This window comes from Argiope bruennichi, chromosome 4 (assembly GCF_947563725.1).
Source record: "Argiope bruennichi chromosome 4, qqArgBrue1.1, whole genome shotgun sequence".
Taxonomy (NCBI): domain Eukaryota; kingdom Metazoa; phylum Arthropoda; class Arachnida; order Araneae; family Araneidae; genus Argiope; species Argiope bruennichi.
In genome coordinates, this window is record NC_079154.1 from 30071948 (window position 1) to 30098630 (window position 26683).

The 26683-nt window shown below is 28.0% G+C and overlaps 1 protein-coding gene across 1 annotated transcript; it reads left to right on the forward strand.

Annotated features, from left to right (window-relative positions):
* The first annotated feature begins 18543 nt into the window (after positions 1 to 18543).
* LOC129966965 (uncharacterized) lies at positions 18544 to 26196 on the forward strand. The gene is made up of 5 exons (XM_056081586.1): positions 18544 to 18665; positions 20499 to 20703; positions 22166 to 22305; positions 23973 to 24077; positions 25991 to 26196. The coding sequence occupies exons 1-5, from the start codon at positions 18566 to 18568 to the stop codon at positions 26008 to 26010; spliced, it is 570 nt and encodes a 189-aa protein (XP_055937561.1). The 5' UTR covers positions 18544 to 18565; the 3' UTR covers positions 26011 to 26196.
* Positions 26197 to 26683: the final 487 nt, after the last annotated feature.

Sequence of the window (26683 nt, forward strand, 5' to 3'; positions counted from 1 at the left end):
AACGATTCAAAATTGGAGGTAAAATGGACTAGAAATAAATAATTATTCATTTAATTAGTTTTAAAAAGTATTTATTTATTAATTATTTTTAATTTTGATTTAATGAAGTAAGTTGCATAATGAACTTTTCGCATCTGCCATCTTTTCAATTTATAATAATCTTGAGGCATTTTAAAATTGCAGCAAAATGTGATGACATCTGTAAAATTATGAAACGTAAAAATTAAAAGCCAATATTATAAAATTATGGTATATTATTTTGTTTACGATATTGTTATTCAGACGTCGAAACCAGATAATTAAAATTCTAAATATATTAATATAATATTAAAGGTAAATTTACGCATACATGCATTCGGATACAAAACACAATCATTTATATGCAAATGTTGTATAATATACACATTAAAATAAAAGGCATTTAATACATATGTATTAAATATATTCATTTGAAAAGGAGATTCCATATAAATGGCGAAATATCAACAGAATATAAAATGTCAAACGTCTGTTCAAGTAATGGTCTATGTAAAGCAAGGAAGTAAGATAAAAATTCTTAAATTAATAATATCGAAGAGGCATTTCTGCTAAGTACTGTACATTATTATAAATTCAAATAAAACATTTTAACAATTTTTTTCTCTGACATTTGAAAAGATTATTTCCTCTTGCAAGTTTTGTAATTTACTTTGAGATTTTATAGGAGACTATTTCTATAAATTTTATATATTTCAAAAGACACATCATTTATAATGTTATTTTTGCGTAATTGGATTTATTTAGGATCTGCAAAAATTGAATCTTTTATTCTATATTTCATTTTCGTTTCCCTCATGATTTGAATTTCCCACATATAAAATAAAATTTCAGTTTGATATTCATCCCCTAATTATTTTTAGAACTTTGTTAATCATTTGATAACATTTCGGTTTCTTACAAGTGGTGCCATCTAACGGTGTGGAAAAAAGATTTCGAAATGCCATAGTAATTATGATAATTTTGTAAGTAAAATTTCAAAGAAAACTAATTCAGGCTAGTACCATTCATCCGATCCGTTGATGACTTCTAACTAGATGACTTAACATACACTATATTTTCAGTTACCACTTGAGTTATTAAGTCGCTCGTATTTCATATTTTATTGATAAAAACGCTATTGATTATAATAATCTTTCTAACTGCAATCTTAAAAATTTTTAAAGAATCTTCAAAAGCATATTCATCATCATGTTGATCCGGCACGATGATCAATACTTTTATTTATTAATTTGGGGGATTGCTGACTGACTAACTAGACAGACATCAGTTACATTTTTTTTTTGGAAAGTTATTGAAAAAAGATAAAGTATTCTTATTGAGTTCCTTACACTAAATACTGTTCTCATCACTATATATTTGTAAAAAAAATTAAATGCTTCGTATTATGGAAGGAAAAAATTAATTTATCGATTTTTAAATTAAATTAACGATATTAAAAGAAAAAAATTAATTAAGAATCTGAAAGGAATGCAACAAATGAATGCACATGGGGATATTTTTGTATCTAAAAATATGATTCGTTTGATTGAAAAAAAACTAATTATTATTTTTATAAATCGTTAAATTTTTTGTTTATAGAAAAATTTATTGAATTTTTGAAATTAAAATTAAATGTTAAATAATTAAATCAAACTATTAATATATCCTTAAACTAACTATAATTAATGCATTTTAGAACATACAGATATAAAAATACACGAAGTGGATATTTTCTTTTTTACCAAAAGCCGTAATTACAGTCAAACCCGTTTTTGTGTGATAAATAGAAACCGTATACAAGGAATCGCAAAAAAAATATTTAAAAATTTTATAAGTAGCAATAAAATAATATTTTCAACATATTATAGAAAAAAAAATTATGCGGTGAAGGGCTACAGCATTTAAAAAAAAATGTTGGGTATTTTCAAAATAATGAGAAACTGCTTTCCAAATAAAATAAATAATTAAATTAAACATGGGAACATTTTTTTAATTTAACTTCTTCATTTTAAACATAAAGTAATTTTCAAAATGCACATAAATTAGTACTATTCGTCGTAATCCAAAACATGTGTGATGAACTGGTTCAAAATAACTTTTATCATTTGAAGATATTAAAGTTGATATATTTTTGGAATACATTATTTATTTTATTTTGGAATATTGGAATTAGTTGACGTCATATGTACATACATTGTATATCATACATATTGTATGATATACAATGTATGTACATATGACCCTGATAGAAAACATTGCAATTGTGTTATAATGTCAAAGACGTTGAAATTCATATATTGTTTACAAAAATAGCATAAAAAAAGGGCAACACAAAAATAAGTTTGATTGCACATACAGAATCTTAAATTACAATTTTTTTTATTTTTTTTATGAGATAACGTAAATTTTTAAGACGGCTTGAGTTGCTTGCAACAAATGTGACAATTGAAAAAAGGGACGAATTCATAAAATTTTCTAGTGAAAATAAAAACTTCATAACTTATTTTTACTAACCAAACTTTTACCCGAGATTCATTGCAACATTAATATGAGTTGTTTAATCAGAAATTCCTTTTTTTATATTTATCATTGAAAATAATCGATTCTGAATAATCTACATGACATATTTGCTTCAAAAAAGTCACTTTGTGGCGGGCGCTACTTCATTTCTTCAAACTGTAGGTTCAATTATTTTTAAACCCTGTTTTGAACATGATTATGATGAAATATCTTTTAATTTACTGAATTTTTTTTTGTAATGTCCTACAATTGAAGGGTTTGCTGCAAAAAAGATGTAGCTGCAACTTAAGGGAATTTGCAGTTACATGCACTATCATGTGTTAAAAAAAAAACCTTGTTCATTTGGTGCAAGAAAGATGTAACTCCAATCGTTAGTTTTCACTTTATTCAAACGATGGAGCTGTCTGACTCATTAGCTTGTTGTAATATAGAAGTAGCTCCTGGAGCTACTGCCACTTTTACCCATCGATCCTGCCTTCGGAAACATTGAAAAACATACAAGGAACGTAAAAAGAGTGAGTATACTGGTATCATAGAGAAGACAAGTGAAACGTTTGTTGTTACTAAAGTTACCCAAGGAAGGATTTTCAACTTCGTTAACCTATTAAAAGGTTTCTTCCTGAAAACTCCTTACATCATATCTAATAGTAACAAAAGTATTTTATAACGAAATATAGAGTTTTTGCTTATGAAAAATCCCAAATTAATACATGAAACATATTGAGTAGAGAAAGTTTGGACTGCTATGTAACAAGTCAGTAAGAATATTCAATATCCAAATCATTACTCCCTTAATGTGAAACAAGATTCAGCTGCCTTACTCCCACTCCCTTTCCCTTAAGAGCGCAAAATGTGAGGATGTAATGGAAGTAACTCAAAATGTTATATAGTTCTACAATGGCCTATAACCCGAAGACACAGCAGAAGAGCCTGACGTTACAGAGGGGGAATGTGATGAGTAATGGAAATATGTTTTTTTTTTGTTTTTGTTTTTGTTTTTAAAGCCAAGTTGTACAGATATTTTATTAGTTTACTTTAAATAAAATAATAAATAGTAAACTACATTTTTATTGTGAAATATTTTTCATAGAGGTAGACAGACTATCTATTTGGTTGAAAGAAAAAGGTAGCTCCAACATTCCAGTGTATGCCAAGTCGCCTGGAAAATATATTTTTGAGTGAAAAAGTTGTCATAATATGTAGGAAGAATTAAGAAGATTAATCAAAAGGAAAATCTTCACACAATTTGGAATTTAGAATTTTTAAACGTTTTTTACGGCTTTCTGCAAAGTTGGCCTTCTTTTTACAGCAAACCATTCAATTTTTCTAAGCTGATAGGTTTCTCCATCAGCTCAGAATGACTATTTCAAATATTAACACTAAATTTTATTTTAGAGCCTTTGATCATAAAGAAATTCTTTCAGAATATGCGTTTCAAAAATTTGATTACTTTGTAAACGTGAACAAAATTCGCTTCAAGTTTAAGTAACTTGAATACTGAAAAAAGCAGTTACGTTATTTTTACACAAGAGCTCTTAATAGAAAATAAAAAGAGCAGACGATACTCAAACAATTTCTCCGTCAATTAAATCAAATATTCTAAATTTTTTTCGCAATATGTATTTCACAATTTTAACGAAATTAATCAGTAGAAATTAACAAAGTTTAATGATACTGTATGATTCCATTTCATTTATCCTTATATCGAATGATTAAAAGAAATAATTGGTCCTAAAAATTAGTGGATAAATTAAGCTGTTATCTAATTGAGAAAGTTGCATATCCAACGAAGTTTAATCGGAATAAAATTCTTCAAAATATATTTTTGTTATTATGTAAATGTTCTGGGCTATTTAAAAAATTACAAAATATCACTTTAGCAGCAGAAAAATACATTTGCCAAATTATCAAACTTCTTTGTTTTTCTTGTAATTGCAGTAATGAGAAAATATATGCAACAATCTACAGAAATGGATGAAGGAGATTAAATATTGGATCTTTCTTTAGCAACTGAATTTCGATAATTATTGGCGCAATATCTTTCTTTAAAATAAATTTGAATTCTAAAATTTCATATAAAGTTTAAAACATACCAATAATTTCATTCAAAATTTGAAATTAAAGCAATATCAAGCATTATATTCATAAATTAGGAAAATTATTTCATTTCGTGCTTTTGAAACTTCGACTGAATTTGAATCGTTGAAATATTTAAATTGAGAAGATTGGAATGGCATCCTTATTATACTGTCAAAAATATATGGAAACATTCGAATCATTGACATTTTGCGGTTGGGAGATTAATCATTGTCAATAAAATTTATGGAAGCGATAGATTTATCTCAATTGTACATTAGGCACTGGATGTAGCTGTAGTTGTTTGGTCTAGCTGAATTTACCTGTTATAAATTTAAAAATATGTGAAAAATTACTTCTATCGTCAAAGTTTTAAAAGAGAGCAATGAAAATTAAGATGCAGTAATTTCTTTTTAAAAAATGTCTTTAACAATGATTATTAAATAGCAAACATTGAATTTTATTCTGCTGCCGAGTTTCTTGTTCATAATTTATCAGCACCAAAATGTTTTAAGAAATTATACCATTTACAAAATATATTAAGTTCTCAAACTGCAAGAAATAATGTTCAATGTTGCTCTGCTTGTATTATATTCTTATAAACTCTCTGAGGTTACGAAGATCTTCCAATAAACTAAGTTTAATAATTGCAGCATCGTGTTGAGGGATTTCTACTTATGAGTTTCCACTGTTCAGCGGTGAACTTTCTCATTGGAAGATGTTACGGATCCTGTCTATCTTTTAAGCGGCGTTCACAAGAGGTCAACTATTGCATAAATAGAAGACCTCTCCTACCTGAAGAAGATCAAGTGGCCACAATGGGACAATGACAAATAGTGCACAATAGAAGGCCACGCCTACCTCAGGAAAATCATGTGGCCACAATGAGACAATGGCAAACAGTTGTCGAGACAGTTGCATTTGTCATTGTCTCATTGCGGTCACATGATCTCTCCTGATGTAGGCGTGACCTTCTTTTGCGCGCAGTAATCGGCCTCATGTGAACCCGCTAAGGAATCTCCAGCATTCGGGGCAATTTGTGTGAGCGTACAAGTACATTTTGTTGCCAGTAATCAGATAAATAATAATTTTTGCCCTTCATTTTTTTGAATAAAATTGGATCAAAGCAATGCAACCACGGCAAGTTCTTCTTCCATCAATTGGCCCTCTCAAACTATTATGCATTGGATCAAATTCATTTGGATCAAACATTCACTCTACCATTAATTGAAACACTTGCCTCAGTTAGTGATGAATCATTTAACTGAAACATTGGATAAAAATGCTTCATTTAAGGTTCGACAACCGTGTTCCGACCTTAAGATCAGGAATTCGTTTCATTTGATGTTTTGATTCTAGATCTGTATTGTTTAGATAAATTCATCCTATTTAAACATCTTATCTTTTTCATCATCTAAATAGATCTAAATTTAAATGTTTGAATTAATGCAGATTAAATACGAATCCAACTGTTAGAAAGACCAAGTAAGTAATATTGATAAGAATAATGCCTATTAATATAGGTTAGACATTTGCTGATTAAATCTGAAAACAGAATTTCTTCAAGGTTTCAGTATAAATAATTGAATAATAGAAATTCATTTCGTCAGAAACATTTGTCTAATACATCGAGATATGGAATCATTCACTATATTTGATATAAGATAGAAATTCGTCATAAATTAGCAAAATAATTTGATTTTTGTATGAGAAATTTCGTTATACCGTTTCGTACATTAGACTCTACGTTTAAAATGAAAATTCTACTTATAAAAACAAATTTAAACTTACCTAGCTTTCTTTGACTTATTAGAAACGAGACGTATAAAAGATTTAATAAAAAATTTAGGAGTAATTATTTTATAATCATCTTTATTATGATTTATTTAAAAGTAAATGAAAGCGTTCTTTAAGTATGGAATATTAATAAATAAATCAGATAATCAAATCCTATTTTAAGGTATTATTCTATATCTCCACGATGTTTTTGGATACTCTGAATACCAGCCAATTTCAAATTGATATCGTAGCAATATTATTGGGTATTCTGTTGCTAGGAGAAATTATTTAAAGAGTGTATCAAGACAAGCTAGTAAAATATTTTATTATACGTTTGAATACGTTTGGAAACCATATTGAAATAATTTGTTATTTATTAGTCGTTCATGGAAAAAGGCAGACTTCTGAACAGATTTGATCACAACATCTAGGAAAAAACAATGTTGTAAATGTATAAAAATGAACATGATCATAAAATGTTGCATTCAAAAATAATCATTACCTAATCACAATGTAAAGAATGCCTATCATATTTTTCACTACTATAGCAATATTTCCAAAATTTAAGCAACCTTAAATAAATGCATATAACATGAGAATTGTATTTATATTGCTTATTTATAATTGCTATTAAACTGTCTGGAACAATGAGTTGGTTAATGTAATGTCTTGATCTAGACTGATCAAATAACGAAGCAGAATTTCCAGACAATTCTTTATTTTACAGCCCTATATATACAAAGAACAACTTGTTCTAATCTTGGTTAAATAAATAGTTATTTACATCTGTAGTAGGAGATACAACAGTCAAAGTCGAAGGTTTTTCTTGAAACTCTGTTCTCCATCACGTCAACATGACCACTCCAGGGGTAGTTCCTCAGACTCCGAACTCGTGGGCGTAGTCCAACCGTCTCCTGCAATTCGTTTCTTCTCTCTTCGTAAAAAAAAATCTCGCGCTTTATTTCGGCGACAATCTCCGCCTCTTAATTTACATTGGTCATTTGAGCTCGCTTTCAGCCAATCGGGGTTCAGCAATATGCTCTCTCAGCGGCGCCAGTGGGTCGTGGGAAGGTCCTTTCACAAAGAGAAACATCAATCACCCAGATATTTGGACACCCCTTTCTCTTTGAAGGTACTATCAATACCTCTTGGAAGAGGAATTCCACATGTGGTCTTTCAATGTAGTCGCTAATGAACAGATGCGAGACCACCCAGGTGAAAAGATCCACCATCTGGCTATCTCGAGGAGTTTAGTAAGTAACAGCGACGACACAGCTGGCTGTAAATGTCTTATCAGTACTGGGAAACGGGGAATGTTACAATAACAACTTAATATTTTACTTCAATATTCTATCGATAGATTTTTTTTAATGTTAAATGCTTAATCATTTCCATTGCTATAAATAAACCAACTTTTTTCTCATCCAGGAGCAATGAACAAAAGTACATCGGATACAAGTTTCAATTTAGTCAATGTTTATTGAGCATTTTTAATAAATTGTACGACTAGGTACATAAAAAAAAAATCTAGTTTCCCATTCAATATTTTTAGTTTTAATTATTTAAATGATTATGTGGAAGGAGCGATATGTTTTTAGTTCTGCGATATGCTTTTAGTTTTCTATTTGCTTTTCTTTTGAGTGTTACTCTTAATATGAAATCCTAAAAAATAAAATTAATACATAAAATTCATTATTCGACATGGTTTTTCGACTCAGAGTACCAGATTTCGCATTTAAAAAAAAGAAAAATTTTACGCTTAATTAAACTAAACATATGAGCAACTAAATCTTTAAACTAATTAGTAAACACTTAGTTATTTGAACAGTTAATAATTAATATTTATAAGTTATTTGAAAATTAGTAAACAATTAGTTATTTGCACAATAAGATACAAAGAATCAACTTGAGTAGTCTCCCAAAAACTTTCTCGTATACTCTCTAATAAACTGGTCATGCCAGAGAACGCCTTGTATGGTATTGGCGTACAATAGTTATGAAATATTTTTTGGCTTAAATTTAGCATTTTTACAGAATTTATAGCGTCATCTTTGGCGAGTTATTTGGCGATTAATCCCTGGCATGCGTTAATAATATACAAAAATCAAATTGTTTTAAGCATGTTTTTCTCAACCATTAAGAAAAGAAAAAAAAATGCACAAAACTACACATTGTAGTCAAAAACTCCCATACCAAATTTGATATATTTAAGTTATTTCATTTTTATGTTTTCACGTTTACATGATTCTGAAACTACAAACAAATAGACATTCGATCCATTTTTAAACTCGACTCAAAATTTGATACAGTCTACACTATAGATGTTAAGATCTGCTCGCCGAATCTTATATATCTAGCTCTCTTCATTTTGTAATTATCGTGTTAATTTATTTCGGACAGACAGACTTCTTCTGAACAACTTTTACTCAAAGTTTGATAGAAATCTGCAAATTTGGTGTAAAGATCGTATACCAAATTTCAGTCGTTTAGCTCAAAGCGGTTTTGAGTTATCTTTGTCATAGACAGCTGGATATTTTCTAAAAAAATGTGTTCTTCGCACTCAGAGGGGTTTAAAACATGGAGATTCGTCAAAATCTCTAGTTAGAATTTTTTGTCGAATTCATATGAGAATTTCACATAAATCTCTCAAGAAAAACTGACGTCATGGAATTTTTTCAATATTTTTCCCCGATTAAGTGAATAAAAATCAATAAAAAACAGGCAACAAAAAAAAAATCCTGCACAAATTTGTGTTTCCTGGTTTATACAATTAGTTTTTGTGACTTTTTTTTTTAATTCAAAAGTGCCCAATTTCAAAAAATAAGCAAAGAGAAAATAATAATCAATTACAAATAAAAGGAAAGGCATTAATCGAATATATTTATTTTTATAATATTAATTAATTATTTCCTAACAGGAACTGCCAGATGTTTTTTGCAAACAGTGGAAAAATATCTGAGAATTGTCTCTACCACAACTTTTTTTAGCGAATCTCTTTGTTGTTGCCACTCATAGATCAAGGAACCTTAAAAAGAAATAGATTTATAAAATAATTATGGGTTTGCACAGCTCTTGTTTTGCAATTGATGAAGCAATTATATACTAAGCGACTTGACGCAATACGCCAACACAATATCGAACGAATAACACGTAAAACGTAGTTATGTAACACGATTGCCTAAACAATTATAATGAGGCCATGTTTGTGTGAGAGTACAAAGGAAAACAAATATTTATTTTTATTGTTTAACGTTTTTAATGAATAATATACAATTAAAAATAAATAATTCGCAATCTTAATTAATAAAATAATGACAGAAGTAAATCTGAAAAGCAATATCTATAAATAACAATATACTTTAAATAGCAAAAGAGGATACAGTGCTTAAAATGTTTGTTCTCAATTGCATCTTAAAACTTCAAAATAAACATTACAAATGATATATCAAAAGTTCTTTTGAAATTAGATTTTTTTTTTTTATTTACTTGATATTTTTTCACTTTATTCATCCATTAACTATTTTGCTTTTTGTATTATCTTATTTGATAATACCTTCTGTTTTGGAAATACTCTGTCTTACAAATTCGTTTTAAGAATCCATGGAATACTCGATGAGTTTGTGAACTTTGAAAAGTTATGTATCGAATTACAGCATCTTCGACTGATTTAATTTCAGCTTATTAGTTTGAAAAGTGATGATTTGATGTTCACATGAAACAGATACAGACGATTAAGGGGTTAAAGCTTTAAAAAATTTCCCCTTACTTTTAATACAGACACTAAATATAAATGGATTTAACAAACAATTCAGAAATAATAACAATTACAGTTTTAGTTGTTGGTTAACAATAATAAATTCGAATGATAAACAATGTTTTAACCCTTTTTATACTCGCATGCCACTTCTTAAACTCATTCTAGATAGTGTATCTTTTTCACTTTTCTTCATTTCGGCAATTAAAAAAAATCACCAAATTTGTCAGAAACAGCAAGGTTTTTTTGAGGGGAGGGAGGAATTCTGCTGTTCATATGTTTTTTACTTCTAGGAGTAGAACAAAATGAGATCTCATACTCCACAAATAATCAAACATTTATTTATTTTTCTAATTAAAAAGATAAATGTAATTAAATTAACAGGAAATTCAAATGAGAAAATAAAAAAAAAAACTGCCTCCAAAACTTTGTCACATGTGCCATTATAAAGTTATTATTCCTTTTTTCTTTTTCACTTTGCGGATCCTGAGCAAGGCTCTGACCTCCACGAGTGCTCAGATTTTTATTTTCAGAGTCTTTCATGTCAGAGTCGTGCGCATCGTTGTATCAAGAAAACTAATGACATTTTTTTCGACCTGTTGAAGCCAAAAAACACACACCTACAATTATAATAACAAAATTAAATGGCAAATTTTACTTATTTAAAACATTACGTTTAAGAGTTCTCGCGTATACATGAATGAAAAATTATAGACAGACAGATTTTATTCGGATTTCGACTTTAAAAGCTAAAATAATGATTTTTAGCTAACTAATGATTTCTACTTTAATAACTTTTAAAGCTAATTCATCCATCTAGTTCTTTACGATTTCGGCGAATATTTGCAATTTGATATCAAAACCACTAGCCAAATTTCATCTGTCAAAGCTTTTTCATTCTCAAAGTCTCAAAAGTATTTCATCCGTTTTTTATTGTGTTCAGACAGAAATTACTTCCCAAGTAAACAATCATAATTCTCCCCCCCCCCCTTCCCCTTATATTTTTATGAGCGTCGACGATACGAATTCATTTTGACGAATTTTATTAAATAAAGCATATTAGTCAACCGAAAACATGAGTATTTTTTTAATTTTCGGGAGAAAAAAAGTCTCTTAACATGAAAGTTTTAAGTTCAATAATGTTAGATATGTCTACTAATAATAAAGATGTGTGCTTGCTCTGGTACGCGTTGGCACTCTGCAGGCCAGACTGTTTGATTCAATTCTACCAAACTGATGCATATAAATATTGTATGTTGAGAATATCTACCTTGGAGCAATTTTGTTGACATTTAAAAAAAAAAATTAATTAAAAAGTAAGTTTTTTTTAAAAAGTTTTTTTTTTCTATTCTCCCGCCATAACTTCCAAAACGTATAGCATGATGAAAATACTTTTCACTTCATCTTAAAATTCAAAAAAATTATCCTTCCAATGATATCAAAATTTTTGTCGATATGATTTTTCTTTCTATTTTTAATAAATTTTTTATAAAATATTTTGCGAGTATTTTACTACTACATATTCCATAGTCAAATCATTTCCCTTTTGCTACTAGATTTTATACTCCCTCCCTCCCCCATTGTTCTGACCAAGTTAAGATATGGATTATTGCCTTACTAGCTGTCTTTCCCTACCAAATGATTCACTGATTAAAAATTTCAATTGCGATATTGTGCAACATGGAACTAATGGCTTCGGCAGCAAAGTATTTTTAAGTTTCAAATTTTGATAGGCATTGAAACTCTTATTATTTTAGAATGTTTATATGGTTCTGGTCATTGCTTCATGCATTTCTTTAATTTTCTTTCTGTACCTTTATAAACCTAGTTATATCAGAGGAAAGAGCGTCAGTTTTTAATAATGGTTGCATTTCAAATTTCAATCAGGTTTGTAAAAAAAACCGTGATAAAATATAAGAAGTAATATTGAAAATATTTAGATTCCTTCCATTGACTACAGTGAGAATATCGTTTCAAAATATGCATGAAAGCACATTTGAAAATTTAATTAAAACATAATTTAAAAAATTTTAATGCGACTAAATCAATACCATTAAAAAATAATTTTTTAATTTTTAAAACATATAAAAATTACTTTTATGTAGGAATATTTTCGGAAGTTATAGCAGAAAAACGTCAAAATGTTACTTAATTTTTAATTAATTAAGAAAAATTTTAATCTATTGAGACACTCATTTCCACCTTCTAAATTATACATGTGACAAGTTTGTTATTCCAAATTAAGTTTAACGATCTGACTTGTACAGCATGTAACATTCCCCGTTTCCCAGTACTGATAAGACATTTACAGACAGCTGTGTCGTCGCTGTTAATTACTAAACTCCTCGAGATAGCCAGATGGTGGATCTTTTCACCCTAGGTGGTTTCGCATCTGTTCATTAGAGACTATAGTGAAAGACCACATGTGGGAATTCCTCGTCCAAGAGATATTGATAGTACCTTCAAAGAGAAAAGGGTGTCCAAACATCTGGATGCTAAATGTTTCTCATTGTGAAAGGACTATGACAACTCCGTGTTCCAGAAGAGTCAGTTATGAAAGGTGCATCATTAAAAGGACTTTCCCACGACCGACTAGCGCCGCTGAGGGAGCATATGGCTGAACCCCGATTGGCCGAAAGAGAGCGCAAATGACCAATGTAAATTAAGAGGCGAAGATTGTCGCCGAAATAAAGTGCGGAGATTTTTTTAGAGAGAGAGGAGGAGAAACGAATTGCAGGAGACTGTTGGACTACGTCCACGAGTTCGGAGTCCGAGAACTACCTCTGGAGTGGTCGTGTTTACTAACAACCTGTTAGTTCCCTGTGGTGTTGTTTCTCCGTATTGATGGAGAACTGAGTTTCAAGATAAACCTTCGACTTCGACTGTTGTGTCTCCTACTACAGGTTAAATAACTATTTATTTAACTAAGATTAGAACAAGTTATTCTTTTGTATATATAGGGCTGCAAAATAAAGAATTGTCTGGAAATTCCGCTTCGTTATTTGATCAGTCTAGATCAAGACATTACAAGCCCAACTTATACACATACAGAAACACACATACATTCACCTTTATTGTTAATAGAGTTGTTGAATAGATTTCAGTATAATGCATGAATTTAATAAATTTTGTTATTCTTAAATTGTGGTATAGACAGAAAATTAGTGGAATGCAAAGCAAAATTAACAAAATGGTATAAAGAATCAAAAATAAAATGAGTTAAGCGTATATCAAAATCTGAACTTTAAAATATTTTGAGGAAGTAATTGCAATAATTTTATCAATCATGAATCCAAGCTCACCGATTGATCGCCAAATATGTAAAAGTAGAAAATGTAAATGAAGATCTGTATATAATCGAATATCTTTGTTGCTGTTGTTACTTATGGCACTTGCCAAGGATAAGCCCGCTGTTCGAAGTCAGACAGCCGATTTAAGCCTAAGGGGCGCGCCTCTTGTTTTTATCGTAGAGCCAACCAGGGCCAAGAGTACGATTTGACTACTCACGCATCACTCATTCACTTGCACAACCTCTTTTTACAGGAGGGCACACATCTCACAGATAGAACAGGAAGAACAACCGTGCCCAAACCGGGATTCGAACTCGGGACGCCCAGATCAGACGCATTACCCCTATGCCAGGACGCCGGCTAGAATATCGTTAAATTTTGGGATTATAATTATTTAGAAAAAATCTCTACGGCAAAATAATTCGAAATACAGGAATATCATTTTTACTTAGAAAATAAATTATTTGAAATATATCTACATTTTTAACTGAATAATAATTCATTGAATTGTATAATTAATTAAATCGTCAGAAAAATTAAAATTATTTCTTGATGAAATTGTCAGTTCCGCCACAATTAATTGTATAAATAAAGATTAGAAATTATTTAAGATCCTTATTAGGGCAATTTTAGTTATTTATCTATTAAACTACCTCTTTAACATTAAAGCACTTTTCAAGTGGCACTCCCTTTAACATCCAGACTTTTTCAGCGTGTCTCTGAAAGACATGGACTCTTCCTAGCTGAGGGGCAGTTACCCCCCGCACTCTGAGGTAATAAAACTGTCGACGCTCTACCTAGAATAATATCCTTGCGGTTTTCGACAACGAGATTCATTTTCCATCAGCTTAAGAGTTTTATTCTAATGTATTTATATTTTTTAGTGTGAAGTGTTTCGCTCATTATCTTTGTAGGGTATTTTTTTTTACAAAAAATTTGAAATTTATTCTATAATTTAGAAAATAGGTTTTTTTTTTTTTTTTTTTTTTTTTTTTTTTTTGTAAGTTTTATGTTAGGCTTCCAAACCATTTAAATAAAAACTGGCTTTACTAGCAATTTCAAAAACATCTTTATGTTTCATTTAATTCTCAATAGGCTTTTACATTTTTTTGTTGCCAAAATTAAATAATATGTCATATATTACCATGTAAAAAATTTTTACACAGTAATGTAAAACATACATTATACATATATCAATGCAATTAGTACATTTTTTTACATAGTATAGATGTCAATGCTTTTCAGTGATAAACAAGATAATGTTTTAAATCTTCATTTAATACCGAAATAAAAACAATCGTTGGATAAAAAAAAATGTTATTGCTCTTTTTGAAAGATGTTTCGAAAATAATGTTCTTTCAACACTCAGCCTAGATTTTTTTTTTTTTTATTGTCTTTAGCATTTTTTTTTTTTAGTATAAACGATTATCTTTATTGAATTTTTAAATATAAAATATTATTTTGTATTTTCGATAGTGATACTAAGAGAAAAATTTTAGATCTTTAATTAAATTTTTAAAGAAGTTTTCACATTTTTTCCCCCAAAACCTTACGCATTCTTGCTTTTACATTAAATAATCGAAAAAGAATGTAGGGTAAATATAAATTCCAAAAATATCTTTATTTTGCCACTCATTTTTACTAATCTTTTAAAATATAACTATTAAAATTTTTTTCTTACCAAGGGAATATATTACGTCAAACGTTATATATCTCATCTATCGAATTGTTTCGATAGATGAGATAATATATTTTTAAAACTTCATTTAGTAATGAAATACAAAAATTTATGAAATAAAATTCGGGGGAAAAATTACTCAGCGAAATATATTTCGAAAATACATTCCTTCAGTTTTCAGCCTGAACATTTTTCTAAAACATTACATTCTTCATAAACTAAATATGAAGATTTAACACAATTAAAATTACATTAATCATAAATATTACTTTTTTAGTATGAACTGTCATGTTGAATTTTTCAAGCAAAATTTCTGATTTTAAAATGTTATGTGAAGTTTTCTATAGTATTGTTAAGACAAGATAAATTTTTGAACGAAAGCTTCATATTAAATTTCCACAAATTTCCACACGAGGGAATCATTTGCAAATTTTTGATAATATTTACATTATATAAAATTTTTTGACTCCTCATCTCTATCTCTCTCATTCATATCCTGCTTCTTTGCTTAGAATAAATGAGAGATCAGCTAAAGTATGATTTTTTGGCCAACCATCATCTTCGCTGATAGATCACTGTCACTTTCATCAGAATCAAGTAAAATTGCTTTAATTTCTTCTTCAGTGTGTTCACGATTTCTTTTACTCATAATGAAGAAATAATAAGCGTTTCAATAGAAATATTACTCTGATAATCCAAACACCCGATTCACAGTACATAAAATAAAGAGTAGAAATTCACAACTGAAGAGAAATTTTCAGAATGGCATTCTAAAAAGGAACTCAGTATTTATATAACTTATCTCACTCTTTGAAGAGAGCGATAAAGAATACTCCCAATTTTTTTTTTTTTTTTTTGTCTTTTAATTCTATTTTAAAAGCGGTAGTTTGTACACGGCCTCAGAATTTCCGACAGTCCTTTGATGAAAGAATAAGATGCTTGGAGTGTAAAACGACTTCCTTCCATAGTAACAAGTGTCGCTACCCATTTTGTGAGAAAACTGCGATGTGAATAGGCCGCATTGACAATGCAATGGTTTGTCTTTATATCATTACAATAGTCTTACTACTGAAAAGGGCTTCTGATGCTTGTCTGAAAAATAAACAACGTGTCGGTATCCTTATCGTTACCAGAGAACTTCAGAGGAAAATTTCTTTTATAAATGGCCATAAAATATTTCCAATTTTGAGCTAACAACACGTGAAAATAGAAACTAAAACCCTTTCAACATACAAAATGTACGCCAAGAACCTATTTACTGAATCCCTCCTCAACCCCTACCGCCCTAAGGCACAGGGGAAACTACTGTGAAAAAGCCGCGATTGTCGAAGATAACGAGGACCTCCTGGAGTGTTCAGTAGAGTAGCCTCTTTTAATACCCATCTCCCCTAAAACGGCTAGCAGCCGCCCCAAACCGCCTCACGTGGATGTTATAGGGTAAATTCTCAAACCGCCCCAAACCGCCCCGCTGGAATCGAGAGGGCTACTTCTCCTTAGAATATGGCATATTTCTATATTTACTACTCTGTGTATGTAAATTATAACTGCAGTAGATTTTGTTTTGTTACGAAAAATTAAACGAAATCTTTACTTTGTTTACATGATAATTTTGAAAATTATATTTTGAATGAAACCAATCTTTCAACTGAATAATTTTTTCCTATTTTTAACTAATTTTTAAAAATAATTTTAACGCATTTTACAATAATATATTTCATTGTTGAAGTGAAATTCAAATCGTTTCCAATGATGCTAATGATATTTGATTTACATAGAAGAAAATGCGAATAAATTAATTTTTAATGCTTTAAAAGATGTTTTAATTTCAATTTTGTTTTGAATAAGAAGCTTATTTAGTGAGAAAAATTAATTTCTAAATAATGTGGTTTTATTTATTAAAATTAACAATACAACTATTAATCTGTCTTTGAGTTTGAGTTTATTCTTTGGAAAACTAAAAATAAATGCGGCATATACTTTATTATTAATTGTTATTTTACTCGTTGTTTGGCAAGGGGGATTTGTTCTATTTCCTTTAAGCTAGAATGATGTATTTCATGTTAGTTCTATTTTTTGTGATAGAAGGATGCCTCATTATGTGTGAAATACAACATTGAATAAGTTTCCATTAATGTCAGTAAGAGTAGAACCTAGATTTACCGATTTGCTGGCAGTTGAGCGGAGCTCTTGAACTTGTGGTTCTGATACTCCCCCCAACCCAGTTGAATGGTAGACAATTTTAGTTGGGGCTTGGCAATGAAATTTATTATCAAGGGGAGTGTGGAACTTCTGTTTCACTTCCTTTCTGTTTTGATCCTACATTTTTTTGAAACCCTTTTTGACTATCATTATCCCTCTTAGCTCAAGATATTGTACGATATCCCTACAATGTTGTCTGATTTTTTTTTTCAAATTTTGCTTCATTTATTTAGATTTAATTTCGGAACTAAGATGGCGATAAAAAAAAGTGAATGATGAAAAAATTTCAAAGCGCGCCCATTTTGGAATACTACTCTCTTTTCTTTGATATAATTTATATATAAAAACATAGACTGAAAACAGAAATACGTAGCAAAAGAAGCAGGTATAAGAAGAGTGTAAAAAAAAAAAAAGCTAATTATATGGCTTTTAAAATTCGAAGTATAAAAACACTTTGATTGGTAAACCATTGAGACACAATCAGGCAAAATATTTAATTGAAATTGTTAGCAATAGCTAACAATATTCCAAAATTAATAGTTAACCCTTAATTTCCGAGAATGAACTGATTGCCAAAGACGGCTAGCAAGAAATATAAACTACTGCAGAAGCATTTAATAATAAAAATATTTTGGTCTATTTTTTTGCTTTTATCAGTTGTAAATATTTGTTAATAAAAACTGTAAATACATATCTGTTTCTAACGTCTTAATTAAAGCCTATTTAATCCACAAATTCACTCAAACCACTAACAATGCAAACGTTAGATGATATTTATGCGTCAGTATTGTCTGGCTGGAGACTATGGTTAAGAGAAGACATGAGGAGAATTATGGCATGGAGAGCTGTATAAAGCAATCATGGAAAACGTTTAAAAATTCAATATAACAAAATGATTTGAGTCAAATATTTGAGATATTTGTCAATTTCTAAAGAAAAATATATGGAACTCTGTTTTTATTCATTAATATTGATCGAATAGTTATATTTATTTGTCCGAAGGGTTAGGGATCCATTATTTTTATTAGTCTAACCTTTCTCCCAAAATGTTTTCTTATTAGAATTACTGTATAAATAAAAAGTTATTTGCTTTATTAACCTCTAATCTCTAAATAGTTTTATCTGGCGTATTTCTTTCGAAAATTAAAATAATAATAATAATAAATACATTTACACTGGTAAAATACGTTTAGTTCTGAAAATATTAGTAAGAGAATTTTCCCGGCTCTCGGCAACCAGCTTGATTTGTCAATGGCTTCTAGATTTACGCAAAGACGCGGGATGTCTCCCTTTTTTACATTTTACACTTTTATTAAGATTTTACTTGGGCTTTCATGTGTGAAAATGTCAAGTAAGTTGTTTGAGCAAAAATCCACTGTATCATACTGTGTGTTATGTAATATTTGGATTATAAAACCAAAGAATCGTTTCGATGTACAATCATTCTTGCCAGAATTACGTAATTTTGTTTGGAATCTTCGAAACCAAATCGTTTGACTTAAATATCGCAAAATAACATTCAGATAGATTCTCTTATCTATGAATATAATTATATACTTGTAAATATGTACTTGTGTCAAAATATTACAAATCTTTGTGTTTAAATTTTATTTGTATGCTTATATAATATTGGAGTTGTTAAAACATTTTTTTTTTTTTTCAAACTACATTTCAAACTTACATTTCTTCATTATTTTAAAACATAAAATAATAATTTCAATTTTTTGTTTTTTTAATAGATCTCTAAAGTAAAATATTTGCTGGATGAATTTTTTTTTCCTTCCCACTCCTTTTTTTTTTGTTTGTTTATTCGAACCGGGAGTAAACATATATAAAATAACTATCCAGATTGAAATTTTATTTATTTTAAAATATAATTAAATTTTGAAACTTTCTAAAGAAGCACACACACATCCATGTTTCAGTACAATAAGTTGAATAATATTTCAAGTGAATACCGTCTGCAATACTGCTGTAAAAGTTTGTTTTATTTACTCCTACAAAAACAATTCTTATGATAGAATACCGATTATTATTATTATATTTTATATTTTTGCCCTGGTTCTCATTTTTTTTTAGCATAATGCTATAAATATACATCATAATAATTACTAGATTTCTAATGCTTTTAATACATATAATTTACTATGTTTTGTGTCAAGTTCAAAAGTTTTTGAATTTATAATATTACCTCACTTTTACACATTTCAAAGGAATAATGGAATATCTAGTTATTTATTGTTTTATTTGATTTGAATTTTGTTCTAACATAATTCTGCATTTTTAAATTTGAATTCCATACTTGTATATTATATTTGGATTTTGTCATTATTAGATTTTTAATACTAATTATTATTTTACATAATTTTATTTTTATCTATTCTATTTAAATTAAGTTTTGTTTGTATGCTCAGTTTTGTCTCATTTTCACACTTTTCAAAGAACCAGAGGAATAGTGGGGTAAATTGCGGGAATATTAAATATTTGTTATGGATAAAAAACACAATTATCATTTCCTAATAAAATAAATTATTAAAATTAGTTTTCTATTTGCATATTTTATCCATTACTTGCCTTTTAAGTTCATAAAGATCATCAAAAATTTTCCCTCCTTTACAGAAGATACTGTAATTATTGATAAATTACTTGTTTTATTATTACAACATTTTACTGTGTTTCACAGTTCACTGGTAAGTCTCAGCAAATTTTTGCATGTTTTTATATCTTTTTGCACTTTGCAAAAATGTGATGTAAGCTTAATATCTTCAAACAATATATCAACAATATTTTTAGTGAATCTATATTTAGTAAACTTTTTTTTTCCCTTCACGAAAGCACCAAAGTTCTCTTTAAGCTTGTAAAACCTCTTGGAGGAGATATATGCTGTGAGTCTTTGAAAAAATTCCATACATAAGCATAAAGTAGATTACTAAACGTTGAGTTTCTGAAAGGTAGGTCGTAAATTTTAAAAGTTTGGAAACTCCCTGGTATAAACAATTGGAAACTTAAAAATTCCGTAAATGTAAATTTAAGAATTTAATTTATTGTGAAACAGAAAATCTGAGAGAAACAACAAAAAGTGTTTAAAAGGAATAGCTGATGAATATTGGATTTTAAGATAATTTTCTTAGTTCTATCTTCATTTTTATTTTCAAATACATTTTTTTTCTTTTTTTAAATCTAGGTTCAACTGTGTGCCCAAATTTTAACTATGTACCGGATAATACTTTTACATATGAAGAAACTCCTCCACTCACAGATGGTAAAATACACATTGGAAATTATACATGTCCAGGTTCAAATCCAAAATTGCACACTGAGTGTTGTAGCACACCTGGAATGAGAGGATGCTGCCCCAAAATAAGATATTTTTATGAAATTGACAGAACGTAAGATTCTAAGATCTATTTAATAGTTTTTATGTATGTAATATATCAAACTTCACTTTTGAAATATTTTTTTAATACATATTGTGTATTTTTAGGGCTTAACATTTTAATTGTAGATTTTAGATGAAACATTGTGCATATGTAATATTTGCTGTAACTTTATTTAAATGGATATCTTTTATAAGAATGTGTAGACAAATTCATAATACAGTAGAAACTCGACCAAGTTTCTATCAAATTAGGTCTTTATTAATTGAACTGATACCAGAAACTCGCTGTCTTGATTTTTTAATATCATAATTTTTCAGATGAAGTTGGTATTGTAGGCAATTTTCATGTTATGGGCACTTGCAAAATATCATAGTTTGGGAATGTTTTTTTATAATTTAAAACATTCTTTAAATAAAAATGTGCTTTTATTTGTTAGTATATTATTATTATCAAACATTTCAGTAGTATTGTGAGCAAATTCTGTGCATTTTCATGACGAAAATGGCATTATTAATATATTCAACTTTTCCTTTTTGGAATTGAAGAAATTCTTTTGAAAATTGCCTCTAAGAATTCATTGTGAAATTATAAAGCAGCAAACATTGATATTTACAAATCGTCTTGCAAGAAACTTGATAACTGATTAGAAAAATTGTCAAAATATATATTTGGCAATGCTTGATTTATTTTTATAATTTCTAATAAATAGTCCTGGTAAATTTTGTTGATAGAAAATAAATTAAAAATTTAGAATCGAGGTAATTGGAAGCTCTGCTGCTCATCAAAAACTACATTGTATAATAACAGTATGATTTAAATAGTATTGAGTATTTATTATCTTCCTGTATTGAAACAGAATTTAGTTCTAAATATAGCTTTTTCTATAGCCATTTAATAAATCTGAATGCAAAAAAGCTGTTTTTCGTCTGAAATTTTTTTAATCTACAAATAAATTTTTGCATTTTTTTTCTTATGTGTTGTAAACTTGGGCAGCCACTGACTAAAATTCCAATTAGATTGCTTTGAGATTCATTCTTTCTTGTGATATCAAAACTAATACAAAAAGTTGATTTTTGAAGTGTTATCATGTGACGTTAGAACTTGAATCTACAGGAAGAATTTTTTGTATTTATTAATATAATTCTGAATAGATGTAAAATATATCTGAGTGTTTTTTCAAAGAAGGTTTCTTTATAAATGAACCATTCATCATTTATCCCAAAGTTGACCATAATATTTATAAATAAAATGTCATATAATGATTGTTCTGTAAAAAATTGTTACAGATAATTAATAAGAAATTCTGAATCTTTTCTTGTGCATCATTCTGATTTAAACATTATAAATATTTGAAATTTAATTTCTTTAGCATAACTAACTAAATTATATCAGTATTTTGAATTTTGTAGCTTCTATGTTTTACATTTCTAATATTTATTTCCATTTCATTTAATATTACTAACTCTTATAGTCTTGCGGCTATCATTGCCATTACTGTGACCACTTCAGGCATAGTTTTTACCATTGCAATTACCATCTGCTGTTTCTGGTCACGATGTCCCTTTTATTCAGCTTGTAGAGCTGAATATACTCCCGAGATTGCTACTTATGGTAAATTACCCTGTATCATTAGCATGCATAGAAACTGCAACCAAAGTGACACACTTACCTTATTTGTTTAGCAGTTCATTTAATGCATGCTTCGTAGTATGAAAGAAAAAAAATCTTTAATTTTGATTATGTTTAAATTTCTCATGACTTTTATTTCTTTCCTTTGATTTTGAGGTATATGCATGTATTATTGCACTGAATAAAAAATTAATGTTTAATATCTCTATAGATATTCAATAATTATATGTAGCTTTTAAGCATGTTCTGTCATTAAATAATTTAAATGTTTAAATATTAAAGAATTTAATGTTTCTTGAATGTTAGCTATTGCTTATATGAACCTTTTCTTTTCATTGCATCTTTCCTTTTTGCACCAGCTGATTTTCCTTGTTGATAGATGTATTAAAGTTTATGAATATATTGTGTACCATTGTATATATATATTTTTCATTTTATTGAATCATTGTAATGCATTCAAGTACTATTTTTTTCTCGTAGTTTTTTTTAGATACTTTTATAAAGCCTTCCTACCTATCTAATATCTATTTTATTATTCATATTATGTATACTATGTTTAAAATTGTGTAAAGCTTAATATTTAAAATATTCTTTCATATTTAAATAATACTGTCTTCTGAATGGTTAAACCAATAATGAAAATGTCTAATATTAGTTTAATATTTCTGATATATTTATATCAATTCATATTAAGACTATCTTTCATGAATACTGTACGATAGTTTCTATCCCCTTGCTGAAAACACCTTTCTAGACACCTTCTAGTATACTGCAAGCCAACACGTCCCGTCCATGCACTTCAGCCTTCTCATATAACTAAAATGAAATAATGACCTTGAAGTGATAGATAGTTAAAATTGTTTGATTCTCAACCTATCATTTCACAACTTGCTAATAGGCTTGGTTTTTTAATGTGCTCAATCAGTTCTGGAGTATCCCTATTCCTTTGACCTGGAATGGAATAAACGTTAATGTTCATCTTTTTGTTAGTATAATTACATCTCTATGATATTGTGCATTAATTTATATGGTCATACTTTTATTTAGAATTTCATTGGTTAAAAAAAAGTTTGACAATTGTTTTATGAAAATTTTATACTGTTCTAAAATTATTTATCTTAATGTTACATGTTTCCTAATTTTTTTAAATGAATGATTCTAAAATCTTTTTATCAATTTTTGAATCTGTATAAATATTGTCTGTATAAACATATATCAAGCATCTGTACAAACATCTAAATTAAATATTTTTGTAATAAACTATCTAAAATATCTTTAATAAAAAAATAACCTAATAGTTAATTTTTTCCCCTAAATAATATATAAAAGACGATTATTTCAAATAGTTTCACAGAGTAAGTTATTATTGGTTACAATGAATTTTATTAAAATCATAATATTTTAATAGCCATGAAAAATAGATTGAAGTTGAAAATGTAAGTTGAAACAAATACTCTGCATAGTTTGAATGTGTGAAAAAAATTATGCATTCATACTTGAATTCATTAATTTGAAACTCAATTTTCTTCTTAACATATATTTCTTGGTAATTATCCAAATAAGATTAAAATATTTCCAAAATATAATTTTAAAAAAAGCAAAATTCAACTTTTTTTTCTTCTTTAAATTGCTTGTTTGTATTTATTTAGTGAACAAAGAATGTTCCATTGACTTGGATACCATGCCTACAGAACTTTCTAAAACGAACAACAAATTTTCTCCAGTAGTTGTTAGCAATGGCAATCTTCGAGATGGTAGGTTTTCCTTTAAAAAATTTTATTATTCTTTACCTGATGTACATAAAATTGCTTAGGATGAAATTGTCATTTTTCTTTCCTTTTTTTATTAATATAGAAAATATTTCAGTATATGAGCAGAATTTTAAGTAAGGCCATAAGTGACAAATTGAAAATCTAATGTTTGCACTTCATGCACTAATACTCTAATAAGCAAATGTTTTTAAATAATAAATTTCCAATACTAAAGATTATATTACTTAAAATGACATAAAGAATAGAACCTTTTTATATGCAGCACTATTTATAATTAAAATTGGCAAACATGGTTCACCCAAATGCTTTTATATATTGTAGTTTCTCAAAACATTACATACTGTCTCAAACAATTTTTAAAAATCCCAGAAAATTATTTTCTCTCATAAGCTATTAATCAGTTAAAAAATTATGCAAAATAATTCATGTAAATGTATTTACAATAATTATTTTGCATAATTTTTATAATGAATGAAATATGAAGGTGAGTTTTAATTATCATGAGCTGTTAAAATCAAGTAGTCTAGTTATGAGTTGATTTCTATATAACTGAAAATCTGAAAACAATTTTAAAGTTATAAGACATTTTTAAGAAAAGTCTCATGAGTCCTTGTTAAGAGAAATGTGAAAAAAAAGAAGAAAAATGTTCCGTGGTTTGGATTTCTAGAAAGAGCAAAAGAGAAAGTATTTCAATCTTAATTATATCGATTAACACTGCATTTTATGAAATAATCAATTCCTTTATTTCAGGGCTCTCATGGGTCCTTGAATTTTATTTTGGTATATTCGGAGCCCCATAAAAGTTTTTGTTAGGCCCTTGAAAAATAAAATTTACATTTTTCTTTTACATACTCTTTCACACCAAAAAAAATCCTATTCTAAAATTGTTGCTTTATGATTTTAGATAACATTAAAATAGTAAATTTTTAGAAAAAGTGAAAATTAAATTTGAAATTAACATTTTTCTCAATTATTTATTCTGAACACATTTTCCAATATCCGTTGTGCTTAGAAATATTACCATTTAATAATTTTTGAAAATCGGTTGCTACTAAATAACATTTTTTTTCTCCCTTTTTCAGATTTTCACTTCATTTTTCTAATAATCATGCCTTGTTATACTATCCGAAATCTTAGAACAATATTTTTTCATTAGTAGCATCCCCCCCCCACGAAAAGTAATGCAAGCATCATTTGAAACTTTTTACTAGACATTTCCTTCAGTTTATTACAGTTTTTAAATGGAATAACAAAATTTTCTTTCAAATTGTTTTTTAAAAAATTTTAATTTAAAATTTAAGATTTTTAAAAATTTATTCTTGGCCTAATTAAGCTATCTTGGCATTCAACTGCTCTTTGTAGAGATTTTTTTTTTTAAGTATCTGTTCTTGATAACATATTATTTAAATGCTAAGAATTAAATAATATGTTAAAAGGTAGGCCACATTAATAATAGGTTGGGAATTAAAAACTAATTTACTAACTTTCCAACATTTCTCCTTATCTGGTAACATATTTAGATGCAAATTTTAAAGCCTGTTTTTTATAGCCAACTCAACAAGGTAAACTAGAAAAATAGATGTTATGCATTTTTTTTTTTCACATTATAACAATTTGTGGACCTACTAATCTTGCCTTGAGGATTCTATCAATAGAAAAGAAGTGCTGATATAGGAGAGCTATCAGTTATAAGTGGCTGTCATTTAGCTTTAAAGTATGCTATGAATGCATTTATTAATAATATAAAATACTACTTTATAGATCCTGCTATAGATTCATGGAGGAATTGTCATATTTTATTAATGTCTGCAATTCTGTATGTTATAACTATATTTTAGAATGTTTCTTTTATTTACATGCATTATGTATAATTTTCTACTTTTGTTACTTTTTAGATGACAATAACGCTCTGTAATACTGCAAGATGAAAGAAAGAGTTCAGAAGTCACGGAGAGCTTTAATACCTTAAGTTTTTATTTATTTATTTTGTTTTGTTACTGTGATATATTTTTTAAAGTATACTTTTATTAATATATACCATGAGGTATATTTTTATTTGCAGCATAGTATGATTTATTTCAGAATTCCTTTAGCCAAACTTAAATTAGCTAATATATATGCTATTTATAATATATGTGTTTATATATATATGTATATTGTGTGTAATTTGTAATATATACATATATTATTTTCTTGTCAATTTACTCATATTCCTTATGTGTGAATGTGATATAATAAAATTTGTGACTGTAAATTGATCAAAATACTTAAGTGATTGTTATCCTTATTACATTAAGAACTGATACTCAATTTTCCAGATTCAGTTTTAACATTTCAGAGTTTGTAATTAAATTTCAATTTATTTAAATATTCTGACATTCCTTGATGTATAATCACTTCAAAAATTTTATTTAGAAACCCAAGCTTCTTATAATAATTATCTTTGATTGTTGTAAGTCCTTTTTAAACTCTTTCAAGCAGCTAACTACTTTGATTCAGTAACTTTTAGATTGGAGAATTTAAAATGGACAAATAATATATTTTGACTTTTTTTTTCAATCTTAATTGTCCCGGGAATATTTTACATA